Source organism: Chenopodium quinoa, unplaced genomic scaffold (assembly GCF_001683475.1).
Source record: "Chenopodium quinoa cultivar QQ74 unplaced genomic scaffold, ASM168347v1, whole genome shotgun sequence".
In the NCBI taxonomy this organism is placed as follows: domain Eukaryota; kingdom Viridiplantae; phylum Streptophyta; class Magnoliopsida; order Caryophyllales; family Amaranthaceae; genus Chenopodium; species Chenopodium quinoa.
The window spans coordinates 1,976,480-1,996,404 of record NW_018742616.1 but is presented as its reverse complement, the minus strand read 5'-3'; the positions used below and the strand labels follow the sequence as shown (position 1 = coordinate 1,996,404).

At 34.8% G+C, this 19,925-nt stretch overlaps 3 protein-coding genes across 3 annotated transcripts; 1 reads left to right on the top strand and 2 right to left on the bottom strand.

Annotated features, from left to right (window-relative positions):
* Positions 1–885: 885 nt before the first annotated feature.
* LOC110721573 (probable dolichyl pyrophosphate Glc1Man9GlcNAc2 alpha-1,3-glucosyltransferase) lies at positions 886–7,563 on the bottom strand. Its single transcript, XM_021900750.1, has 4 exons — positions 6,660–7,563; positions 4,115–4,321; positions 3,289–3,526; positions 886–1,473 (listed from the first exon to the last, which is right to left on the bottom strand). The coding sequence occupies exons 1-4, from the start codon at positions 7,383–7,385 to the stop codon at positions 1,073–1,075; spliced, it is 1,572 nt and encodes a 523-aa protein (XP_021756442.1). The 5' UTR covers positions 7,386–7,563; the 3' UTR covers positions 886–1,072.
* A 2,985-nt stretch (positions 7,564–10,548) lies between these two features.
* Positions 10,549–13,114, top strand: LOC110721572 (ATP synthase subunit delta', mitochondrial-like). The gene is made up of 2 exons (XM_021900749.1): positions 10,549–11,028; positions 12,575–13,114. Exons 1-2 carry the CDS (start codon positions 10,780–10,782, stop codon positions 12,917–12,919), a joined length of 594 nt encoding a protein of 197 aa, XP_021756441.1. The 5' UTR covers positions 10,549–10,779; the 3' UTR covers positions 12,920–13,114.
* Positions 13,115–13,744: 630 nt separating this feature from the next.
* Positions 13,745–17,183, bottom strand: LOC110721571 (sterol 14-demethylase-like). The gene is made up of 3 exons (XM_021900748.1): positions 16,905–17,183; positions 15,474–15,974; positions 13,745–14,948 (listed from the first exon to the last, which is right to left on the bottom strand). The coding sequence occupies exons 2-3, from the start codon at positions 15,945–15,947 to the stop codon at positions 13,950–13,952; spliced, it is 1,473 nt and encodes a 490-aa protein (XP_021756440.1). The 5' UTR covers positions 15,948–15,974; positions 16,905–17,183; the 3' UTR covers positions 13,745–13,949.
* Positions 17,184–19,925: the final 2,742 nt, after the last annotated feature.

Genomic DNA, 19,925 nt, shown 5'->3' with positions numbered 1-19,925 from the left:
TGCTTCGATCATATCATCTATCTCTAAAAAGTTAAATACATGATTAGTGATATCTCGTTGTTAAAGTCTAATTACACTAACAGATCAAATTGGGAAAAAAAAAATAAAAAAAAATCAAACAATATCAAATCATACCTTAAATTTAGATTAAATCATCTTATTTTACGTGAAAAGAACATCTGATCATTAATAAGTACAAATATAGTTTAATAAAAAACTAAATATTTTCAAATATTTTAAAATAGTGGACGTGTCTACTGATGGCGGAAGCTTGGAGTACTAAAATAGCAAGCATTTATTCTGGTTCATTCAATTTCATTGACACTAGTGAGTAGTTTTTACTATTGAATAGTAGTAAATGTTAGATATCGAAAACAAATGCTCCATGATCATAATGGAAATGCTTAACCAAATACACTTTATTGGACATTACAAAATTACAAGCTAAAAAACTACCTACAAATACCAGAAACAGTACAACTATAATTTCCACTAAATTAAAGCAAATGATGCTAAACAGTATTTATGGGCTTATTATTGTAATGGAAGATGGTAGCTATGGCATTACTAATTTCATATCCTTTTCTTACCCTTTTTTATTTGGCCAAAATAAGCTTTTGATTTACAATATTTACTTAATTTTTTTTTCCAACTATATCCTTGCAACTATATATCCTTTTTTCCAACTATACCCTTGCTATTATATACTCTTACACCACACTTTACTTTCTTGCAACAAAAACTTATTTTTGTTACATTAGGGTAAAATTGACTTTTCATATTATTTCTTATATTGGGCTTACAATCCTGAAAATACACTTACATTATAGCCAAGAGAACCCTTTCTGGAATCTGGAAAAATCATTTGTAGCCAACATAATGTAGTGATAATCAATCCCTTTGGTTCATGTTTAACCAGCACCAAATTGGACTGCTTCTGTTTATAATACATGCAAGTATCGAAGAGACAATGAGAAAAGATTCGAGCCGGAATAACAAATTCAAGTTGCTCAACGTATGACCTTGAATAACAGAATGACTAGACTAGGAAACGAGAAGAAAGAATGAGACATCAAGAATAGAGAATTATCCATTTCAGCTGCCAAATCCAAGAGTACATGATTCCTAATGCACTATATACAGAAACTAACATCAAAGGTAGAAACGGAAGCTTGTTCCCAAGAATGTAAGGATGTAGAAATTGACCCCATATTTCAACCGCCACAATACCTATCAAGTAGCTCTTGTAGATCCATCCAATGCCAAACCCACCTTTCTCAGAAATGCCCAGGTTTTCCTCAGTTCTCAGTTCGTCATTCTTCTTCTGCAAATCTTTCTTTGAATTTGTAGTTGTTACCTCAGAAAAAATGGAGAAACCAAACCACATAAGAATGCAGTGCAGAAGCAGCAGTGTCACTTTTATCGGGTATTCTCTGGCTTCAAACAGAAGTGGGAAGAGAGAGTAGCATGAGACTGCATAGCAGAAGCACGAAACTAATTAGTCATTCAATAAGCTCTAGTAAAGAAAGGAAGGCGTTTCCAACATAATTTATTTTAACACAAGCATAATTTGTGCATGGGATTATAAGTTACAATATGATTCGGCACAGTTGAAATTTAAACAATAATACATATCCCAAATTTAAACAATAATACATATCCCAAACACCCAAAGGCTGTAAGTTACATAAAAAAAAAAAAAAAAAAAAAAAAAAAAAAAAAAAAAAAAAAAGAATGGGAATATGGGTGTTTATTTTGGTCTCCAATTTAGTCTTTGCTATAGTCCTGCACTTAGGAGTATAACTTTTGCCAAAGGATTTTCTGTTTATATTCTCATTTCTGGCCAGTTTAGGATGCATACCCCTTGCTTTGATGTCACGATTCTCACGTAGGACTCAGATTAGAGAAGTTCTAGAGCACGTAAATGGCCACAAAAAGAAACAAGAAAATCTAAGCGGGTATGGTTCTATGTACAGAACAAGCAGTTCACCGCGCATGCAACCTCCCAATAGAAACAAGGTTCTAGTTATACAACCAAGGAGCCTCGGTCTAATAGGTTGTAGCAAGCCAACCAAAAGCTACTTTTTTGGTGAGCAACCTCGCTTATGATGATTAAGCTTTTAAATGAACAATGGGAAAGCAATAACTGCAATTGTTACACCCATTGCCACTTCTGCTCCTGTGTGATTTTGAACTTGTCTAGGAAATTTGGCTCCAAAACAGATGGCTTAGATTTGTATTACATTAAGCCAATATATTTATAGATGCATCCCAAGATGAGAAGGTTTTGGATGGACTTACAAACTTAGCACCAAGATACATAGCTTGGCTCAATTGTACTTTTTGTCTCGGCTTATATCTTCAGCATACATATTTTTTTCTCTCAGGTTTCTTTATGAAGCTATTACTTCTTTGAAGTGCAGATTAAAATGTGCGCTGCTAAAAGTTTTCAGCTTTACTAATTTTCAGTAAAAACTTTTCCCAGTGTATTGTCTAAGAACTTCGTGCTATGTCTTGTCACGGTATGGTCAAAAGCCAAAATATCATTCACTGACTAGCTCCATTAAAGAAACTAAAGGGGAACAGATTCAAGAGGGAAACATATTGTAAAAAGCAGGTTGATTCTCAGGACAAAAATGTGTAGACTAGCCGCAGGGGCGTGCAAAGTTAAGTCACCATACTACCAAAAAAGTAAGCACACAGTGGATGAATACACAAATCATACTATGAATAACACATAGGTGAACTACAAGGAGAAACAAACTAGCCTCACTGTAATAGACTAACCTTAGGAGGGGCGATTTGGGAAGTTTAGTATTATTAGGTTAGTAGTATTTAGCCTTAGTATAAATAGGGGAAAGGGTATGCAGTCAATCATTATGGGAATTGTGAGGAAATATGCTGAGAGAAGTAACCTCAAGTTACTAAGAGAGTGATAACCTAAAGTTATCAAGGAGAGTAATAGCCTAAAGCTATTAACCTATCACTTTTGTATCCAAATTTCTGCCATTATCAATCGAAGACTCAAGCTTTCTATTTTTTATTAGCTTTATTAAATCAGAAATACTAAGTCAGAAGTTCAGTCCATTACACTCACTAGCATGTAGCATGCAAATAATGCAATCAGCCCCTTTCAACAATTCTCATTATGTTGCCTAATTTGCTGATCAACAAGATTAGTGCATTATGTAGCTTGACAAAGGTAGACACCAATTAATTGATTGAACATATATCAGTCATTTGTAAATAAGCAGTGATACATATAGCCATCAGAAAGCAAAGTCATACCTATTGAGATCAAAAGGTAATGGCATGCATCATTAATACTGTCCACTGCATTAATCGCCAGAGGGATAAGAAAGTGAAGCATTGCCTTCTCATGGACATGCCAACCAAATACAAAGCCACATGAATAAGCATAAGCTATCCATCTAGCAATCTTCCTTGGTCGAGGATTCTTCCAGGCCTTGAAAAGACAAGGAGAGATAGCTAGCAAGACCATCATAAAGGTCATCAAAGGAGTGATCTATTAACAGAAGAAAAGGATATTATCGCATCACATCCTTAACAAATACTTTGTACATATAGTAAGACATGTGGAGTATTTAATCAACTAGTGCAGATATACAAAAGCAAAGCCCAGGTAACACAATCATCACAGGGATTACTTAACGGTGAAAAGAAAAAAAAATGACGAATAACTTATAGGCAGAAGACCGGGGAAACAGAAAAGGTGCTGACAAGAGGGTTCAGTTCTAAAAATTGAATGCTAATTCATACTATGTTTCCAAATTATTGAACTCCAATGTTTTACTAACACATACCTTCAGTATAAGTATTTTCTTCAAGTAGGTGCTAATTTTCAACCATACACTAAGGATTTTTCTTAGGACTCCCCACAACCCTCTTCCTCCCACCCTCCAAACATAAAGTGAAAAAATAGGATGGAAAGCATGCATCTTTTTCAGCTAAGCCACTCAATTCATGAGTGTACTAAAATTACAGGTAAGTAGTATTAGAAAGCCGAACTTAGAGACAAGTTAGAGATAATAAGCCATAGTAAATTTACATACTTGAAAAAAAATGCAATGGAAAAAAAATTCTACTATTATACCTGAGGCAGTACAGCGAAAGGTGATGAGTCCCCCACTAGCCCAGAAGTGAAAGAACCTGTTGGTCTTTGGACATTAAAACCCATGCTTCTGAGAAAGAAAGCAAGTAGTTTATCTGCCATTATGTAGAACACCCAAAAGTTTGGAGCCCAAAATGCATGACATAGACCCCTGCCAAAAGGAAACATTCGATGGATGACTTGAAGCATCTGCAAAGTAATAACTGAACAATTAAATAACCCTGTAAGAAGAAAAATGCAGTCAAAATGAGTTTTATGTAGTGTACAGAATATAGCAAAAAAATCAGGGGAAGGCTCAATTAACATCTCATATTCTTTCATTGCAAATAAATACACAGGGTGTGTGCCATATGCCTGGATGAAATGAATTCCCAGACCTGAGTGCTGCATAAGAACACTTTTCGTCATCTGATAAGTACCAATGTGACACACATGCACACAAGTTAAAACTTACATCAAACAATAATACCATGCCATTCGAAAGCTCAATTGCTAGAACTTAAGAAGACAGAAATCTCTAAGCTTACACACTTCCACTGCTCAGACATAATGTCAAGCTTTTTATTTCAGCCCATCAAACAAAGAATGTCATTTTACCTAGGATAGCAGTGAATGGGTGATTTTCCTTGACCTTAAAACTTCCTATCATATGAAAATTCACTCATAGAAACAAGTTCATCATGTTTACGGAAATTTTTATGTATTTTAGTATTTTACTGTACTTTATCCCAAAACCTCAAATGGCTATTTGGGACAAATGTGTATAAATTTGTGGGTTCCAACTTTCAAAAAAGATTGGGGGGACACCGGAATCAAAAATTTCAATGGTAGCACCTTACTCAGAAGTGACGTAGAAGCAAAGGTACATATTATATCATTGATTATGATAAATCATATGATGAGGATGCTCTTAAATAAAGACCAAGAAGGGGAGCCCTTCCCCCTGAAGTTCACCTAAAATCAGTATAATGGTGGATATTTATAGGTCCATATTATAAAACCAATAAACATAAAGAACTATTTGCACATAATATAAGATTACTCTACCTCCTTCCTCTTGAAAGTCAGAACACTAAAAGTTTGACACCACTTACCCTCTTCGACTCTTCATTCTCTCCATTAAAGACAAGTCATGACAATTATTGTTGAAAGAACTATTTGCACATAATATAAGATTACTCTAAAAATTTGAAGAGTTATTTCAAAGTAGAATAATATTTTAGAAAAACTAGAGGATGTCTATAGAATTTTATGTAAATAAACTTCTTCACAAATTTTCTAAATTTTAATTTGGATAATAACACCAAAGTATAAAAATACTGAGAAGATAAAAATTATTTACACCTCTAAAAACTCATGACATCCATTATTTTCTTTCTTTCTGAGTTCTTTGGCTTCCTCAGACTTTCATTTCAACAGTATGCAGCTATTCACTTTGCAAACACTGCGTATCTAAACAATACCCCACATCTACAAGCTTAGATCAGCTATGGTATGTTAAAGTATGATTCTTTGGCTCTTTTCTAGTTTGCTAAGTAATTACCAACTTGGTTCTCACAGTGGCATGTCTTCCTAACTCAGTAACTCCCCTATCTACTTCTTTGTCCATAGCAAATCTTCACAACCTTTCAATAACGTAGATTCCCCCTCAAAGGGTATATAACCTAAAGCTTACTTTCACAAATCAACAACAGTATTCTGTATTCCTAACTCCACTATCTACCTCTTCATCCATAGAAAATCTTCACAAGCTTGCTTTGATTACCATGACGTAGCTCCCCTCTCAAGAAGTATAAACTAAGGAGGACTATCACAAGTTGATACCATTATCTATGTGTGCTACGTTGCATATCAGCATATGTATTTCCTATTAAAACAAGTTCTTTTTACCATTGCACAAGCATTATGTATCAAAGAATCTAATTTACAGCTCCTCAATACTCCATTATCCACATTCCAAGAGAATTTACTAACATCACCAACTCATAGTGACAGTGAATAAACCAAGTAGACGTATAAGAAATTTCCTTCACCTATATACGAAGTATTTCTCTACCACCTGTAACACTTAAAGAACTCTATTTGAAGTGACTAACGAGTGGAACTAATCGGTCTTCCCTATGCATACTAAACCCCCCATAGAACTTCCAAGTACACTGGCAGTATTTCAGCTTCTCTTTCAGTGAAAAGAGTAATCACATATCTCCAAACCTCTAAAGTTTCAAACTTCTTTCATCCTTATCCTAACCCTCCATTTATCATCCCTTCAAGCATTTTCTAACTCTAAATTTCACACTGTTCGATTCAGTACAACAAGGTCAATCACTAAGAACAATCATTTCAATTCAGCATTCACAACATAATTGAATAGTGTTTCAGAAAGAAGCAAGGATTAAAGCAATAATAACTAAACTCACACATTTTCAAATTTATACCTCCAACAAACTAACCAAACAACATAATAAATTAATAATCAAACATAAACCAAACATAAACATACTACTACCACAAAGAAGCAACATTTTACCTGATCATGGTACACAAATGGCCCAAAAGCCGCCGCGAAAACCACCACTACCGCCAACCCCATCATCAAAAACCGCCCAAAACCCTTGATCAATCCACCTCTACAATAATGCCGCAACAAATACACAAAATAAACAGGAGCAGCAACAGCAAACAAATGCTTAAAACACAATAAAACCGCAAAAAAGAAACCCCCCATCAAATCTCTTCCCTCCATTAACGCTGAAATCGAAACCAAAAGCAATCCCAACAAAAACCCATTATACTGAAAATGCATATGATCAACAATGAACAATGCAGGCGACCAAATAACCAAAACCCAGATCAATCTCCGCTTTGTCGAATCCAATTTTCGAGTAATTCGATAAATTGCATAGTGAAGAACCAAATCGGAAACAATCACTGTAATTCTCTGGAAATAAACGACGGAATCTGCCTTGTAATTGAGACCTTTATGAAGATTAACAATGGTGGGGTCAATTTTTGCAGCGAAAAGAGAGAGAAAGAGCTCGAAATAGGCGAAAAATGGAGGGTAATCGAGGGTCCAAGGGCTAGTGGTGTCGGAATACCATTGAGAGAGAGGATGAGAGTTGGTAATGGCGAGCCAATTGCGATGAACTTCGAAATCTGTGCTGTGGTAAGAGGGGAGTAAGAGGAGTTTGATTGAAGTGGAAATGAGGGAAAACCATATGAGTTCTTTGATGGGTTTTGGAGGTTGGTCTTCCATGAAGGAGAGAGAAATAGAGGTTGTGAAGAAGATTAACAATGGAGTTTAAGGGAGGAGGGGTTGTAAATTGAGGAATATGAGAATAGTTTTTGGTAATTGGATCCTGCATTTACCCGTTCAATTTCATTCTCTGCTGTTTCAAGTTTTCATTGTTCTTCGTTAAAACATTGTGCGATTTGATTATGGAGAGAGTAAATTAAGATGAAATTCAACTATTCAAGTACTCATAATTCGGGGTGACCAAAAATTCCGGGCACTTGGAATTAGGATCGGAACCAGCGGGTCCGAAATCAAAATTGGATCTAGTGGTTTCAATTTCAGGTAATAAATTAAGGACTCATTACAATTGGTTTCAATTTCAGTTATCAACATTTTGGAATCGGAACTGGTTGGTTACTCAGTTACACAATATATGCTAAACTAAATAAATTTTAATAATAAATATATGTTTGATGTATCTCATTAATAAAATAAAAAAGTATTATTAACACCTAACATAAATACAAATAACTTTATGCACATAAAATATTAGTATTAAACGTTAAAAATGAAAATAACCAAAATAGGTATTATATTTTAACACTTACATATATAAGTGGGTACCCGAAACTGGAACCGGTACCCGGTGGTTCCAATTCAAATTCCTAAATTTTAGGACTCGGTTGAACCAATTCCAATTCCAATTCCGAATTTTAGGACCTAGTCCCAACCAATCTTGGGTCCGGTTCCTAAAATTTTGACTGGGTACCCGGTTTGCTCACCCCTACTCGTAATACTTGATCCATTGAGAAGGATTGAATTGTTTCTCATAATGAAGTTCTGGGATCAATCGTCATCACTACTCACTAGGGGCAATTAAGGATGGAAATGTCCTTAAATTCCCCCCCGACTCTTAAAAAACTTTGTCCAATAATCCGAAGCCGATTGATTTATGAGAAGTTTTGTTTCAATAGGGCTCCTATTGTTACGAAGACTTCTGAAGACATCGATTGGAGAACCAAGAGCAGTAACGGCAAACTAAGATGATGACTTTAATTATTCAAATGACTATAACGGTGAGGAAGGTGGAGTCAAACGTATCACAACTTCAACAAACTGGTAGGGAATGTAGACCAACCCCCAACAATATACAAATAATCGTAGCTGAGATAAAATCTTAAAGTATAAAGTCGAGAAAAATAACAGACTTTAAATAACTCCATAAAAAATAGGGTAAGAAAGTAGAGGCAATAAGCAAAATTTTAAATTAATGGCCAATTGAAGTAGCAATTAATATCTAACAAGGTCTTCAGAAAAAATTGTCATTTGGACAAATTATTAGAGTTGTCACCCCATTATAATCAATCATAATCTATATATAGAAAAAATTCATAAATGATCTAATAAATTGTCAATCAAATTTAAAGATACAAGGTTAAGAAACAAGTCATTACCTTGCTTAATTTCTTAAACAAAGAGTGGACTTAAGCCATCACCACAAAGATAGCACAACTCAAGGAGAAGGTTAAAATATGGAAAGGCCAAAGAAAAATAAAAGAGAGTAGAAGAAAGTGCAAAAACACTTTAGGTATAAAAATCCAAAGATACCAACCTAGCTATGTTATAATTAGGCTTTCGAAGCTAAATGGAATATGACTCAACCCACCCACTTTCACATTTTTAACAACCTCTATACTAGTACTTTATATTTACCACCAAAGAAGCAATCATGTTTGTGTGTGACCTTAAAGTACTTATATTTAAGTGTTTTATCTCTAAGGGCCTGTTCTGTTCCGTTGAAATTCAGTTCAGTTCAGTTCAATTCATTTCAGTTCAGCTCAGTTCAGTTCAATTCAGTTCAGTTCAGCTCATTTCTTAATTTATGTCTAATGATATTGCTAATGATATAAAGCCAAATTTCATTCTTTTAAGATCTTATTACAACGACAACAACAAAAAAAATAATAATAATAAATAGTATATAATAATAATAATAATAATAATAATAATAATAATAATAATAATAATATTAACAATAATAATAATAACAATAATAATTGAAATAATAATAATAATACTAACAATAATAATCAATAAATAATAATAATAATCAATAAATAATAATAATAATAATAATAATAACAATAATAATAATAATAATAATAATACTATAATAATACTAATAATAATAATCAATAAATAATAATAATAATAATTATCAATAATTAAAAATAATAATAACAATAATAATATTGATACAATTCATTGTTCAAATGGTTCTATTTTTTTGAAACATATTTCTAATGTTAATCTCATTGAGAAAATTAGAGGTTTCAAGTTTTTAATATATTTTCCATACATTTTATAATTATAATTATATAGTATATTTTTCGTAAATATTTTAATATGTACATTTGTATATACACATATGTATAGTAATAAATATCAATAAATAATCAAAGATCACTAATCCGTAGTTAAAAATCACTAATTAATAAGTTCAGTTCAGTTCAGTTCAGTTCAGCTCGGTTCAGTTCAGTTCAGTTCAGTTCAGTTCAGTTCGGTTCAGTTCAGTTCAGCTGAGTTCAGTCAATCGGAACATGCCCTAAAAGTTGATGATTTTGATTCCTATCTCAGATAGATGCGCCACTACTTTCAATTTTGGAAGATCAATAGTATATACTTTGTATCTATACTATATTTTTTAATAGACTAGTTTTTCTTGCAAGATTCCAATACTTGGCAATCGCCACTAATGGAATGGAAATAATGAGACATATCACTTCTTTCGTAACCCTCACCGTAAGGTCCGTAACTTTTTTAGAAACAAGTGCAAATTGTGCGCATGGGTGAGATGACCAGTGAGTACAAACTACCCTTTCCCTCCATAACCCATAACACCATAATACCATAAACGTGTAAGCTAACTATAAATAACTTAAAATTTATGAGTTGGTGATCGACGTGGTAGTAATGTAAAAATGACGCTAACACATATCAATAAGGGTTATTTGTTACTTCGACATATTACTCCGTGTAATTTGTGACACATCTCAAATCAAATCAAAACAATTGGTACATATAACTATATAAGCATAAACATTATTAACTGGCTTTTTATCTGAATTAATTATTAAAATTGAATTGAATAAACATACAACTTTGGCCAATTATTCCAATAATTATAATTGGGAAATAATTTCTCAACGAACCCCACAATGTTTTTTTTGGTCATTGGCTAGTCAAAATCACCTTCCACAACCCAACAAAAACCCATCTCCCTTCTCCCAAAACCAAACAAATTCCTCCAAAATAAACATAAAACACAATCACAATTGAAAGCTTCACTTCATACTTCATCACACTTCACTCCTCACTTCTCTCTCTTCTCTCCGACTTGCGAGCCGAGCGATTCATGCTAGCAAGAGCTTCACGACTCGCCGGCGCCGCCGCCTCACGGTGGTTCTCCACCGTTTACACGGCGGCGCCGGCGGAAGCAGAGGAAATGTTCAATGAAGCATGGATGAAAGTTGTGCCCAACTTTGACCCACCAAAAATTCCTCTTTCATTTATCCAACCTTCTCCTCCAATACCCACTTCAATTCCTTCCAAACTCACCCTTAATTTTCATCTTCCTTACTCTTCCCACCTTTCCAACAAACAGGTAACATTATAGCATTAATTTTATTTTGTTTATTATAAAAGGTTTAATTATATTCTTCTGTTTTAATTTCCTTATGTGAATTTATCAAAATGTTGATTTTTGGGTTTCATGTTGGTAAATCAATTGTTTAATCATGGGTTTGGTGTAGATTTTGGTGGGTTTTACTGTATAACAAAGGAGTTATACTGTTTAATTTTTATTCTTTTTTATTCAAGGAATGAAAGTTGTGTTTGTGTTATTATTATTATTATTTTTATTTAATGTTATAAATATTAAAAAAAAATGGTAATTATAGAGTTGTAAATTTTGTTGGTACATGATTTGACTACGTTTGAAATATGGCTTCATTTTTGTTTGCTTAAATTTTTTTAAAAAAATTGATTATATGTTTGTCTCATCTTTAATTGTCAGATCTCTTGACTTTGTTCTGTTGTAAGCTAGTACATGGTTGGTGATGCCTAGTACAATATTTGGGTGTCACAATCAAGGATCAAAATTGACATTCACTTTGACATAGAACAAAAATTATAATCCAGTGGAAATGATACAGTATGAAAATATTATGTAGATTTGTGATTTAAGTGGATAGTACAAATTGGAAACTTAGACAAGTGTACTTTCACTAATACGGCTGTTCCAGTCTTCTGGATCACAATGTTGTTTTTGATTGTAATATGGAGAGTTAAGGCTACAGAATTATGTCTTGTTACAATATTGAGTTTTAATTTAAGTGCTGGACTTTCATTGTTCTTGCTCTAAAATCTTCCTATTTTTGGCAAAACTATGGGACATGAAAAGAACGAAGCGTTTCAGTCTTATAGTGTGAAGCTCTAGGCTGGATCATGAGGTTGTTTCATCATTTCATGTGGTGCTGAGCTATAATAAACACCATAGTGAGATAAAGCTTGATTGGTTGATATTAGATGTGAAGGTTCGGTTCAACTCAGGTAGTAGTCAGAAGTGATTTCTGTACCTGTTAAAATGTTGATAATCCAGAAATTTTTACTAGTATATTTTATCTGTTTTCCAGAACTACTGGATTTTCTTCACCCCTAACCAAATAATCTTATCGATTTTCTGTGGGATGCCATGGAACTTGGTGTATCGTGTTTGTCTTCTTGGCAGGCTCTTAGCTGATCATTGATGACTCCCAATGCTGTTTTGATTAGATATTTTGGTTAATGAGGCGGATGTGTTTCAAATTGGTTGCCTTTATCGGCTTTATGCCTTCTCTTTTCTATGTATCTCACCATGTATCACCGAAACATGTCTGCTCTAATTTAGCCTTGAAAAAGTCTACAAAATTCAGATCTCCTGCTCTCCACATCCTGAAGTCTGAACCAAATTGAAATTTCTTATGAAGATGTGCAATGCACACTTAATCAACAATTCCACCATCTTTGTAATCAATTGTAAATCATAGTTGGTCTTGTTGATATATCACACACACACACATATGTGTGTGTGTGTGTGGTTTGAGCATGAATTTTTATGGAGTAAAAAGTAGTTTGAACAAAAATCTCATGTCCCAAAACCTAATATGCAGGTTGATATGGTCATAGTGCCAGCAATAACTGGGCAGATGGGTGTTTTTCCAGGACATGCAGCGACCATGACAGAGCTGAAGCCCGGTATTCTCTCTCTTCAGGAAGGCAACGAAATAACAAAGTATTTTGTCTGTGGTGGCTTCGCCTTTATCCATCCAAACTCAGTTGCAGACATTATCACAGTTGAGGCTGTTCCTTTAGATATTATTGATCCAAACATGGTCCAAAAGGGGCTTGCCGAGTTCTCACAAAAGTTAAATTCAGCCACTACTGATTATGAGAAAATTGAAGCACAAATTGGAGTAGATGTCCACAACGCGCTACAGTCTGCTCTCAAGGGGTAAAACTGCAGCAATATTAGTAATAGAGTATGATATTTTCCTGGGAAGTTTGCCTGTTGGTCTTCCTCGACGTAGTGTAGTGGATATGCAACTCTTTCTCTCTTTGGCTAAAAGCTAGAACGATAGTGTAATTTTCTTGTATTTTTATCATGTACTATGTGGCAATGAAATGGTCAAAGAAGGTAGATTTTATTGGTACTTTCTCCTTGTCTTTTAACTCACCTATCAACATGTACTTGGTTATGCCTGTGGGGCTGTGATACTAGAGCAGTAGAGCTCATTAAACGCGGGAAAAATGTGGTCAACGAAAAATTCAATTCCTGAAACTTGAATGGCTGCCAATGGCAAAGAAGCTTGCGAATGGGAAGATACTGGAGATTTATCCAACTTTGATCCCCTTCGTGGGAAAATGTGAACAACTGAACAATACTAATAAGGTCCATTCTAGCACAAATTTGAACTGAAGGATTACCTTCTTGCTTAACAGTTTAGGTTAATTCTTGGTTTATTATGATTGTTACAGTACATGGTTAGGTCGTAGTAATGCAAAGTTATTTGGAATAACAACAAAACCAACTGAACCGGTCCAAAGCTTCAAATTAGGTATGGATTGCCCACAGCCTCACTTCTCAGGCTGAATTATCGATAACTATACACTGAAATGAAACCATTTCATGTTAAAAGTATTCAGAAACATGCAGAAACTATCTGGACAGCAGCGAATTTACGATAGCAGAGTTTCTGTCCGAGTTGAGAAGCATGATAGCAAAGGTATTACTAGTTCCAAATCAACCCAAAAGAGCTACGAGTAGTTTTGACTAGTCAAAATTCAAGAAATGGCTAAACCACAAGAGATTGCATCTGAAAGACACTGGAATTAATAATATCCTGCATACAAACGCAAAATCAAAAAGAGAAAAAAAAGGTGCAGCTCTACAACCAACTGCCAACTCTACTAGCATGAACATCAAGCATGGCCTTAGTGGCACAGAACATATTAAATAAATTAAATTCAAAGGGTGCTTCACCACAATCAGTCAACCACAAGCTTTCTTCGCTTGTATCTGACCATCACCTTCCCCTTCACGCCCACCACCATGGCATTCCAGTCAATCTCCGGGAATGGAGAAATTAGCTCAAACTCAAAATTCCTCAGAAGATGGCTCCAAATTGCCTTAATTTGCAGATAAGCAAATGGCTCTCCAAGGCAACCATGCCTGCCCCCTCCAAAAGAGATGTACGAAAATTGCCCTGCTAACTTATCCTCATCCCTACCAGGGGCAAAACGATTAGGATCATAGCTGTCTGGATCTTTGTATATATGTGGGAGACGGTTGGCAAATGCTGGTGAAGTAGCAACAATATGACCCTTAGGGACATCATATTCTTTACCATCTTGAGTAGTCACACTGAAATCACCATGTGATTGGCGCAACAACATAATCAGCGGAGGATGGAGTCTAAGTGCTTCCTTGATGCAGCGATGCAAGACATCCATCTCCGATAAAACATCATGGTCTACATTCTCCCCATGCTTCTTCATGACAGTTCTCTGTTCTTCAACCACAGCAGAAAAGAATTCTTTATAACGAAGAAGATACGCACCAGTCCATGTAGATGTAATGGAGCTGGTATGTTGACCAGCAAACAGTGCAGCAATCAGAAGACCTGTGACCTCTCCCTCTGTTGTTTCCCGACCATCTTTGTACTTTGAGTCAATAAAGCACTGCAACATGTCATTCTCACACTTGCCAGAGGATTTACGGGAACATATAATCCTTGCGAAAATCTCTGCAAGCTTCTTACGGGCTCTATCACGGCGGCGATGACAAGGGATTGGAAGATATGGGAACATAACACTAATGGGTTGCATCCCATTATCAAGATCGTGAAATAAGGCAGACACATCGTCAAAGAGCTGGTCACGGACTTCCTGACCCAGGAGACATCTACTGGCTGTCAAGATAATAAGATGCTCCAACTCGTATTTCAGATCAACCTCCCCAGACTCTCCCCACTTGGAGAAGTAATCCTACATACACAAAAAATAATAATTCTGTATAAGCAGTATAATGGTATTAGCATCAGAGAAAAGACTAACAATATAAAAAGACAGAGTATCATTTTCAGCTTCAAAACACACCAAGTGTATTAGATAATAGGTTCTGTAAGTGTTCAGTAATGCAAATGAATTCACGTTACAATATCAAACACTTTAGGTAGAGGTATATGACATTCATTGCTAAAGGATGACATCAAAATTCAAATAAAAAATAAAGGCAGAGAATATACAACGAATGTTTTCATCATAGATTTTGGACATATTTCTGAGTAAATATCATTTTAGTACGTCTCCTAGTGCGGTTAGGACAGTCATTGTTGTAACCTTATATTGATCAATGAAAATCATTCTGGCCATAGAGTTTTACACAACTGAACAAGAACCATTGCATTGTGCAAAGCTGTATCAAATCAGACAAATCGCATTTCCCTAAAGAAGATACAAGCTACAGAAAGTGAACTAAAGGGAAAGGAGAATAGAAGTGAAGAGAAAGACCTGAGCTTCCACAACCATATGATCAACATAACTCTTGAGTTTACTGGCACGAAGAGCCTCGGTGAAGAAACGGAACTGCTCTTGGCGGACGGAGTAGTCTACGTCAAAGACTACACCAGGTCCAAAAGTAGGGACATTGAAGCGATAGACCTCTTGCTGACTGAGATCAGTCTCAGGTGCCTTGAAAAAATGAGCAGACACCTCAGGACCAATCAAGAAGGTAATATTCTTATTGACAAGATTCAAGGTGAATACACTTCCAAGCTTTGGGTACTCTTCCTTCAGCATGATAATGGGGCCCTTGAGAAAGCGAAGAAGGCCACCAATGACAGGAGGAAAGGCCTTTATCACAGGAGGAAGCCGTTTTCCAGATTTCGGCATAATAAGTGCTGATATCAATTTAGCAGCTATAAGGGTTGCTACAACGAGAAGCCCCACATTTAAGAACTTACTGTCCATAATCTCTATCTCCATGTCTGTGCTAGCTCTATCCGCTACTAACTGAAGAATCAAGAGAGAAAAATTAACCAAGGAACAAATATTAAGGTATGTATTCTCAAAAGAAAAGTTAGCAGAGAATTTTCTAGTGTTTCAAAGAATAAGAAATGAAAAAGTCCACAAAGTTCTGAAACTCCTCAACTTAATATCTCAAAATTTCAGAAGCCATTCTCAAAACCATATGACTTCCCCAATTCATAAACACAAGACACAATCATAGGTCTTGTATAAGACAAGTGTATTGTATTACTTAGTTACAAAAATTAAGTAAAACTATAAAAGCCACCCCTTTGCAAAGTTCAATTTTAGGTGAATAATTGTATACAAGTAACTCAAAGTCCCTAAACACACCAATCCGATGATATCAATTGTCGTTAGTCATTCACTTAGAACAAACGCGGATGTCAACTATCTTAGTTAGTTAAACTCTATGGTTGGCAATCGAATCGAATGCCGTCTACGACACTAACCTTTATGGCTCTCTCTATACCAAAAAACATACACAAAGAAAACCAATCCCACTCACCCTTCTCCCAAACAACAAATTTTTAAATACTTAGATAAGAACCCATCAAAATACAAGAAACACGGTCTTTCAAAAAAAAAAGAAAAAAATACTAGAAACAGAGAAAAGAAATCGCAATTGGACCCAATATAAGCAAACCAAAACAACAGCAATCAACAAATAAGCTCCACCAATCAAGCAGATTAGCAAAAACAATATTTGTAATTATATCAATCTCTAGTTAATCAAATGTCAACCCAATGTATAAACTGATGAATCTAACAAAACCCAGAAAACTCAGATTAAAGAGTGGCATCACACGTATAAAAAAAATTAACAGATTAATCTAAGATTCTCATCAAAAGGGTATCATGATAATTTAAGAAAAAATTATAAAAACATGCATAATAATAAGATAGAAACACTACCAGATCATGAGAAACGCAGGAAATTTGCAATGAAAGGAGAGAGAAGATGAAAATGTAAAGAGGGGTTGAAACATGCACAGCACTAAGACATACTGTCACTATTTGACCCACTTGTTTTTGTTATTTTTTGATTTGGAAGAACAGCGGGCGTAAAGCTGTGGGGTTAGGCGGATTATCCCATGTATTATACGCTTAATTTTTGTTTTTGTCACTTTATTAATATTCTTGATTTTGGGAGATTTGGGTTTTTGGTTTTTTTAACTACAGTATTGATTATTATTATTAGATCAGTGGTTCAGATTTGATTTAAATTATTCTACTAGTAATTTTTTAAAGTTGGGATCTGGATTCTGGATGGATTGGAGAATGGAGTGGACTAGACATTGGCCATGAGGGATGAAGTTGATACTAGAGTGAACTAGTTTGAAGCACAACACATCTGGTCCCGAGATAGCGTGGCAAGATATGCTGTGCGCGTTGGGCCGTAGATTGTGCTTGGGTCGCATTTTTTGTCTCTTACAAAGCTAGGTATTGAGCTTGATGGCTTGACCTGACATGACTCGCAAGTCTTCCATGGCTAAGAATTACTAGGAATAAGATTTCAATCTGATTATGAGAATGATTGCGAATTGACTACTTTTGGGCCTTGGACTAAATTTATTCTAGGCCCTTTTAAGTTTTATCCCATAGCCCGATTTAGGATTCTCAAAATACGCAAACCCTAGACTATAAGTTGGCAATTGTTACTTCTATGCTATAAACAAGTTTTTTTTTTTTTTTTTTTTTTTTTTTTTTTTTTTTTTTTTTTTCTTTTGGTGTTTAGAGAGCCACAAGGGCAAGTGATGAAAATCAATGCGAGGATCACCTGGAATCGGGAGGGAAGCTTTAACCACTTGAGCTGTCCCTCACTCTCTCATAAACAAGAAATTTATTGCTTGTTAACAATGTGGAGAATGTACTATACGCTACAAATTTCCTTATGTCTTGTATATCAATCATTGAATGATAAGAAATGATAAATAAATACAGAGTATACTAGTTTATAATAATCTCTTTTTAATTTAAACAATTACATATTTTAAATTTAACAATTTCAATTATGTATTTAAGAACATTATTAAAGACATTTCAATCATAATGATATCATGATAATGTTATTTTAGTATGAAAAAAATAAATAAATTCATCTACTTACAACTATGTCAGATTGCCTCTAATAACAAGCTACAATCAAGTTAAATACTTGTGAACATAGTGTATGGATGGATAAGTTATAACTGAAATAGTAGTAGTAGACAGATATGGTAAGGTGCTGAAAAGTAAAAATAATAAAGTTCTAACTGAATGACATATTTGGCAAAATTCGTTGTTTAAGAAGTTGGATTCACAATATTCAAATCTATAAATCACTTCTAAATGGCTGAGATGATCTGCAGAATGAGATATTTGGCTCATCGGTTTTTCTACCGAGCTCACAGCTTTCACCCTGCAGCTGTTGGGAAGTTCGTGAGTAAGGAAGGTCTCTCTCTGACTCTTATCTTTAACATCACTTGCCTTAACTCTAAAGTTTGACTGAGGCTTTAAAAATGATGCTTAGAAGTGCTAAGGATTGCCTGAAATCCCTGAACCATGTACTTGCTGCGACATCATTGCTGATGTGCTGATGTTTCCAAACTCTTGAAACTGGATTTGTCAGTCAGCCTTCTTTATACCAGTCCTGAGGAGGCTTACTAGTCAGACCATTTCTGCTTGAAGATCTGCTTTCAACTAAATTATCAATGACTCGATGTTTGCTTTGCTGCTTTGTTCAGTTTGTTGCAGTGCTACAATGTTTCTTTTGACTGCCCATGATGGAGCCTGTTATAGTTGTCCAACTCTTTTCTGAATTCATTTAGCTAATCTTTTTGCCCTGCTTTAAAGAAACATTGTTAGAATTCCACCTTCTCTGAGCATGAAAACCCATACTTTAAGGCTTTGAAGCCTTAAGGAAAGGTCTCCTAGGTATTAATTTTTATATTTTTGTGAACATAGAGGTATAAAATATCGAAAACCCATACCGACACCAATACACACCTTCAACAAAACCGGGCTTTGAAGGAATCAGAAGTTAAGTTTTAAAAGTAACTACCCACAAAATTCATCAAATTATAACTACTCCTTGTTATTACTCTTTGCATAAAGGATATCATATCAAAATCAGCATGTTGCCACATCGTATCCTGGATGATCAAGCAGTCTGAAATCTCTGAATGTGGATTTCCAGCTTATTAGCTCAAATGACTGACCTTTGTGCATTTCCAGAACGTATGGATTTTAAACCCCACGTAAGCTGTTAAATGACAGAATCAGTTATTGATTATGCACGTCATTGACATACATGAACCAGGACTATTGGTAATGAAGCCATATAAGATGAGCTATAACAGAGTATCAATTAGAATTTTACATGTAGTGTCTGTTTGTTGGGGTTGGAAAGATCGTGTCTACAACAGATAGACTATTGATTCAATTACACTAAGCCTATTATAAAAAAATAATAATAGGACGGGTTGCTAACCATGGTTAAATGTTCTCAAAGTCTCAAACGGTGTTAAAACAGTTGCAAACGGATAGAATCTGATAGATTCCTCAACTTTTTGCAAATATATATTTTTTTATTCAGCTTTTACATGTGAATGTTCTTTTATTTACAAACATGCCACTCGATATACAAATTTTGTTTATCGGCGAGATAAATGGGGGCCTCTTTTTTTTATCTAAATCCACGAAAATATATCATAACAATTGCACCAATCCTAAAATCAAAATGTAGAATTCTAACTACAAACTTAGGAGCGTAATTTCAAATTGGAAACCCTAGCTTCAAAAATGCTAACAAGATGATTGGGAAAGATAGGAACTTACCTAAATGCAGACCAAATTCAAAGAAGAATTGAGTAGATCAACATCAAATGCAACGAAGATGGGACTGTTGCATGATAGGATTTCAATATTTCGACTTTGAAGAACATTCATCTTCGT